At 45.8% G+C, this 6,761-nt stretch overlaps 1 protein-coding gene across 1 annotated transcript in view; it reads right to left on the bottom strand.

Moving 5' to 3' along the window:
• Gramd1c (GRAM domain containing 1C) overlaps positions 1-1,506 on the bottom strand; it is an 86,728-nt gene extending 85,222 nt beyond the window's left edge. Inside the window, exon 1 of the mRNA XM_005386407.2 lies at positions 1,392-1,506. Within this exon, the coding sequence (XP_005386464.1) occupies positions 1,392-1,418 (27 nt within the window). The 5' untranslated portion in view covers positions 1,419-1,506. The remainder of the gene's footprint in view (positions 1-1,391) is intronic.
• Positions 1,507-6,761: the final 5,255 nt, after the last annotated feature.

The following is a 6,761-nucleotide window of genomic DNA, read 5'->3' as shown; positions in this document are numbered from 1 at the left end:
TCACTTTGTAGCCCAGGCTGGTCTCAAACTCACAACGATCCTCCTGCCTCAGCCTCCCCAATGCTAGGATTACAGGCGTGCGCCACCAGGCCCAGCTCTATCAGTGAATTGTAGTAAGACTGATTCAATTTTTAACCTTTGCCTGCAGACAACTTTTAAATTTCACCCCTCCCTCTTCCTCTTCTGGGCAAGCTGGCAAGAAAGTGTGGGTGGTCTTTTCTTTGGTGTGGCTGGGACACTCACACCAAGCAACCCTGCTCCTGCCCCAGAAACTCTCACCCAGGTCCCACTCCCTCATCACAATAAAAGCAGCAGAAGTCAGTCTCCTCTCCTTGCTCCTGAGCGGCCATCCTGGGTTTCCCTGGAAAACTCAATTACGTAAGTAATAGGCCACTTCATGTCCGTGTGTGTGTGTGTGTGTGTGTGTGTGTGTGTGTGTGTGTGTGTTGGGTTCGTGAATATCTATCCTGTCTATTTCAGAGCAGTATTTTGAGAATCAATTAAAAGAATACATTCCTTCAGTAGTATGCTCTTACAGTTATCTGAATGCTTCTACCCTTCGGTAAACTAATACCCCTATCAAGGTACAGCACGGACTGCAGTTTTCTAAAACTAAAATATTGCCGGAAGTGGTGGCGCAAGTTCGAGACCAGCCTGGGCTACAAAGTGAGTCCAAGGCCAGCCTGAACTGCATAGGGAGACCCTGTCTCAAAAAAAGGACAAAAAAATTAAAAATAAAAGTAAAATGCTTTCACATGAGCAATGTAAATGCAAGGATAGCAAGAAAGAGGCAGCCCTGCAACAGAAGACCTTCACCCTGAAGATTAGCAGCAAGTTTTTCCATTTTATCAAATAAAGTGATAAACAAAAGGCTAAATTAGTTGAAACTCAAAACGTGGTTGACAGCACAGGGATTTAAACTACCTGGGTCCACTTATCATGGACTCACTGTGAAGGGAAGGGAGTGAAGCTGGAAAAAGCTCAATACCAAGAGCAGGGTGTGGAGGCGCACACCTGTAATTCCAGCTCGCAGGAGGCTGAGGCAGGAGGATCGTAGCAAATTGGAGACCAGCCTGGGCTACAAAGTGAGCTCAAGACCAGCTTGAACTGCATAGTGAGACCCAGTCTCAAAAAGACAAAACAAAAACAAAAACACCACGATACCAGGTCAGGATCGCACAAGGGAACCCGACGGCGGGCTGCCCCTCCGGGAGGCGGCGCTGCACCGCAACCGTCTCCTTGGCAACAACTTTCCAAATCACTCCAAAGAGCACCGAGAGAAGGGGAACGGAGGAATTAATCACCCGACCTGACAGGGTGCAAACAGCAGCCGAGAGGGGACGTGCCCAGAAAGCGGCCGCTCGGGGGCCCGCGCCGGCCGCGCCGCTTACCTGGCGGCCTGCCCGAGCGCCCTCCATCGCGGCCCCACTGCGCACGCGCCGCCGCGACCCCAGCCCCACCCGAGCGCGGGCAGAGGCGACCGGCGCGCCTCGGCCTCCGAGTTCCACCTAGGGGTCTGCCGTGGCGTCCTGCGCCCTCTGGCGGCAGCTGCGTGCCCCTGCCCCCCGCTGCCTCCGGAAGACCGCTGATCAGGATCTTCAGGGACCCTGCCTAGGGATCAGGACGATCCTGCCCTCCCCAAACTCAAACCCCTGCGCCTCCCGTGCAGCGCGCACCCCACTCCAAAGCGCGGAAAAGCGAACTGCGTGGCCGAAGCTTGTTCCTCTGAGGAAGGTAAGTGAAGTTGCTCAGCAAAGGTTGAGCACTGTGAATCTTTGGTTCTCAAAAAATAGCTTAAAAAACACAGAACAATTGAAGAAGACTGAATATGATGTGTATGTTAGAGTTGATGTTACGGAATAATTTAATGGTCTATAAATAAACGTATGGATATCCACTTGTGGATGATGAATAATTTGTGGTTGCGTTAGTGAATGTTATTTTGTGCGGAGACATTTAGGGATGTCATGTCTGCTGACTTGCTTTCAGATGCTTCAAAAAAAGGTAAATCTATGAAGAGAGCAAAAAGTGCCAAAATGGTAATAATTACTGCACCTAAGCAGAGAATATACTGCTCCTGGGTAATTTTTTTTTTACTATTTCAATATTTTTGAAAATAACCATAAAGTTGAAGAGAAAAAGGGTTGAATTCAGTTCTACAAAATGTCAGACACTGAGTGTATTTTTAAAATAGATATTACAAGCCATGCGTGGTGGTGCACGCCTGTAATCCCAGCACTCAGGAGCCTGAGGCAGGAAGATCACTGTGAGTTCGAGACCAGCCTGGGCTACAAAGTGAGCTCAAGGCTGAACTGCATAGCGAGACCCTGTGTCAAAAAAAAAACAAAAACAAATAAAAATTTTAAAAAGGTAAAAAATAAAATAAAATAGATGTTACAGAGTAAAGGATACATTACCTAACGGTATCATCAATGAAGGACAGGTTTCCATCCTTGCTCTACAAAACTGAATAAACTAGTCTCTGTTAAACACAAGAAATTTCAGCCCACCAGGATTAAACAAGGCCTCTCTCGCTCCATCACCTTGTGTAATTATGTCTAAATACAAACAAAAACATGGCACTAGCTCAACCCACAAAAAAAGACTACGTATCCGCCAGGCTGGACCCCGTGAGTGAGAGCGGCTACTTCTGTTTCAGCTTTAGCGTCACTTCATTCTCCTGCCGTCTAGGGAAGATTTATTAAGATGCCGTTCGTAGAATTAGCACACCTTCCTGACAGCATGTACTGCAGGAGGAAACCTCACTTTTTCAATGCTTCCTTCAAAATCGCCGAGCACAAATCCAAGCCCTGTGGTAAGTTCTTTATAACACCGTGTCACTGTGATGCCCTCGAAGTTCTCCGCGGAGCTCCTCCACCCTCATCGCAGTGGGACAGCACGCCCAGTGTCGGCAAATTGCCGGTGGCCTTTGACTGAAGCCCACTGATACTTCTCAGTGAAACAGAACAGGATATGGAAGTGGATATACAGGAAAAGTTGTTGCAAATTTTAGGAGAAAGATGAGATCTATAGGAAAATTACCGACTAGTGTAGTAGGGTAGCAGTATTTCTGGGCTTCATAAATGCCTCATTGAGATTAAGGATCATGTATTTAAAGACAGCACCCTGAAACTAGCTCTCCTAGAAACCAATATGAAAAAATACAGTCAAGTAAAAGATTGATAAAGCATACGCAAGAATGTTCACAAGAAAGGAAAGACATGAGGCAGGAGGATCACAAGTTCAAGCCCAGCCTGAGCAACTTGCTGACTTAGTAAGACCTGTTTCAAATAAAGAGAGTGCAGGGGTGGGGATATAGCTCAGCACTGTGAAGAAGAAGGAAGAGGGGAAGGGGGAGGGAGAGGACAGGGGGAGGAGAAGGGGAAGAAGGGGAGGGGTAGGGGAGCAGCGGGAAAGGAAGGGGGAAAAGAAGGGGGAAAGGAAGGAAGAGAGGGAGAGGGAAGAGGAGAGGAGGATGGAGAGAAAAAAAGAAAAGAAAGAAAGGGAAGGAAAAAGAAACACATATTTATTTAAAAATATAGAAAGAGCCTTGATTCACTCAAAATAAAATAGAAATTAAAAGCACATTGATATGCCATTTTTCACTATTAGATTGACCCTGCACACTGCTAATAAGACTGTGGATGTAGGAATTTTCATGATGGGGATATAAAGTGATACAGTGCATTAGCAATAGTTATAAAAACCACAAAATGAATATACTCTTCAGCAACATATTGTCTAAGATTTCACCTATAGACTTAATCACATATATGCAAAATAATGTGCAGAATTCTTCACTGAAATATAATTTGTATTAGTAGCAATTGGAAGCAATTCATTACCAAAGTAGGACTGGTTATATAATGTACCTGTAGCACCTGGAGTTGGAATTCCACACAGTTTAGAAAGAAAACAGTCAGGCATGGTGGCGCATGCCTGTGATCCCAGCACTCAGGAGGCTGAAGCAGGAGGATTGTTGTGAGTTTAAGGTCAGCCTGGGCTACAAAGTGACTTCAAGACCAGCCTGAACTGCATAGTGAGACCCTGTCTCAAAAAGACCAAAAAAAGAAAAAGAAAAGGAAAAAAAAAAAGAAAGAAAGAAAGAAATAGTAAGATGGAAGGAACAATGGCAGAGTAGAAAAGCCCGAAAGTCTGTACTTCCCCAAAAGCAACAAGTAATTGTCAGGAGCAAATTATTAGAATTCTGGAATCGAACCAAAAGCTAAAAATCAGGGGAACACATAATTAGGAAAAAAGCAGGTGAGTATCAATAAGAGGACTTTGCACATTTTGAATTACTGCAGCACTATTCCACATTCCGTATTAGCCCCGAGTCCTGCTACTGGTTCCTAGTCTCAGAGGGAACAGGACAGATCTTATTCTCAAAGAATCCTAGTGTGCTTTTGCCTGTCTGTGGCTCCCTAGAGTACTAAGGGTTTCCTGGCCTTTGCTCCACCTAACTCAGAACTCTCCCAGGACTGAGAAAGCCTCCTTGGGAGAGGAGGTGGGGAGCATTCATCAAAAACGATTAAAGGCCAAGTATGAGACTCTGACACTGGGGCAAGAGGTAAAAATTAAAGCAGACAAGCAGTTCGAAAAGCTGGGAAGAAAAGGCCACGTGAATGAGATTGAAAATCTCCCGCAAATTCCCGGGAATCCAGGCCACAAATTGGGAGCATGCTCAGAAAAGGCCTTAGAAGCCAAGCATAGTAAGTACATCTGTAATCCCTGCTATGCTGGGGGCCGAGGCAGGAAGATTATAAGCTCCAGACCAGCCTCAGCAATTGAGTAAAACCCTACCTCAAGATTTAAAAGAAAAAAAAAGTTGGAAGAGTAGCTCAGCACTCTGTGGATTCAATTCTTAGTACCAAAATAAAAAAAAAAAGTAAAGAAAGAAAATACCTAAGAAGGCTCTAAATTCTTTTTTTGGGGGGGGAGGGCAGTGGGGTTTCCAGTACCAGGAATCGAACTCATGACCTCGTGCTTGCCAGGCAAGAGCTGTGCCACTGAGCTAAATCCCCAGCCCAAAAGCTTTAAGTTCTTATATCTTATATCTGGCTAACTTTCTGCTCTTCTCAGGCACAGTCTATGACAGAGCAGGCAGGATGCAGTGAAGCAGCAGGACCCTGCCTTCTTTCCTTCTGCCTTATTTTCCATCCAGGCTTTAAACCTATTTGTTGGTGCCACCCACCCAGGGTGGGGCTTCCATTATCCACACCCACAACTATACTAATTCCAATCAGTGGAGACATTTAGTACCACACACCCTTAATAACAGTGTCACATCCTTAATCCACATTCACACGCCCTAATCCAGCCACATTTATGTCACATAAGGCTTTGGGGGTACATTTAGGTACAAGCTATAACAATAATGTACAAACAGAGAATAATAATAAAGCACACATGGAAATATTAATAATGAAGGAATCTGAATAAAGGGTGTCTGGGAAGTATTTGTACTATTCCTACAATTTTTTGTACATAAAATAGTTTGAAACTGTTATAACCAATCCAAAACAAAAAAGTGAAGCAAGTGTGCAGTTGCATGTGATTTTTACAGTTGTACAAGTGCCAGTGCAGAATGGACAGTCTCTGAGTCACTTTCCCATCACTTAGGTGAAATACCCAGTGCTGCAACTTGAAGAAGAGGGGTTTCTTCGGCTCAGTTTCCAGTGGATTCAGTTCACAGTCAGCTGGCTCCAAGGAAGAAACAGCATGGTGGAAGTGCATGGCAGAAGAAAGCTGCTTATCGTGTAGACCCCCGGATGTAGAGAAACCACGCAGGAGGCCAGGACGAGAACACACTCTCACAGCGCATGCCTCCAACCACTTTCTTGTTCCTGCCATCCCCCCTCCCCACAGGCAGCTGTGAACTCAGTGAATTAATGTGCTGATGAGTGTAGCATCCCCATGATCCATTTGTCATTGGGTAGCCTGCTCCTAAAAAGTGGCTCTCCAACTGAATGTTGCCAGGTTTGGCGTTGCTCACCTGACCTTCCCGAGCTGAACTCCAGATTCTTCTCATCTTGAACAAAGAATTGAACAAAACGAGCGGAAAGCAGGGGCAACGTTTACTGAAGGAAGTAAAAGTGAAGAGTGGGAGAGAAACTGGCTCTGCAGAGCGAGCTTGGGCCAAGTAAATGGGAGAAGAGAGTGAGAGCAAAGATAAAAGGACACGCTGCATCTGGGGAACACAGCACGGGCTGTCATGGAAATGTATGAGAGAAAGCTCCTCGTGGCTCACCTCTCCTTTTATGCTGTCTAAATCTCGACGGGCCCCGGGAGAACTACCACATGTGGATCCCAAGAGGTAGTGCTGGGAGCCCATGTCTCAGGCTGGTGTCAAGCCTAGGCCTCCCATTGAAAACCCGCTCCAGGTCTCGTGAGCAGTCCGCATGCATGGCTTTGGGAACTGTTCTGCACATGTCCAGGATCTTGTAATAAATAGGTCACACCTACTTCCCCAGCCAGCTTTGGACACGCCCTGATCGCATGTCTCACAGTGACCTTCCAAGACCCCCACCTCTGAACACAGCGGACTTTTACAGGGACATTTTAGATCTGACCTCTAACGAACGCAGTGGAATTTTAAGAGGGTTAACTTTTAACAGGTGAATATGCTAAAGCAGAGAGGAGCAAAGGGGATAAGTATGACTGCAAGAGTGTGGTAGCAATGACTGTCCCTGACATCCTGCTGGGTAAGAAGAAAATAATGTGTGTTACCAGGTGAGGATTTCGGGATGTAAAATTCAGGC

This window comes from Chinchilla lanigera, unplaced genomic scaffold (genome assembly GCF_000276665.1).
Source record: "Chinchilla lanigera isolate Chin_1 unplaced genomic scaffold, ChiLan1.0 scaffold00026, whole genome shotgun sequence".
In the NCBI taxonomy this organism is placed as follows: domain Eukaryota; kingdom Metazoa; phylum Chordata; class Mammalia; order Rodentia; family Chinchillidae; genus Chinchilla; species Chinchilla lanigera.
The sequence above is the reverse complement of the archived record's forward strand: the minus strand, read 5'-3'. Positions and strand labels throughout refer to the sequence as shown.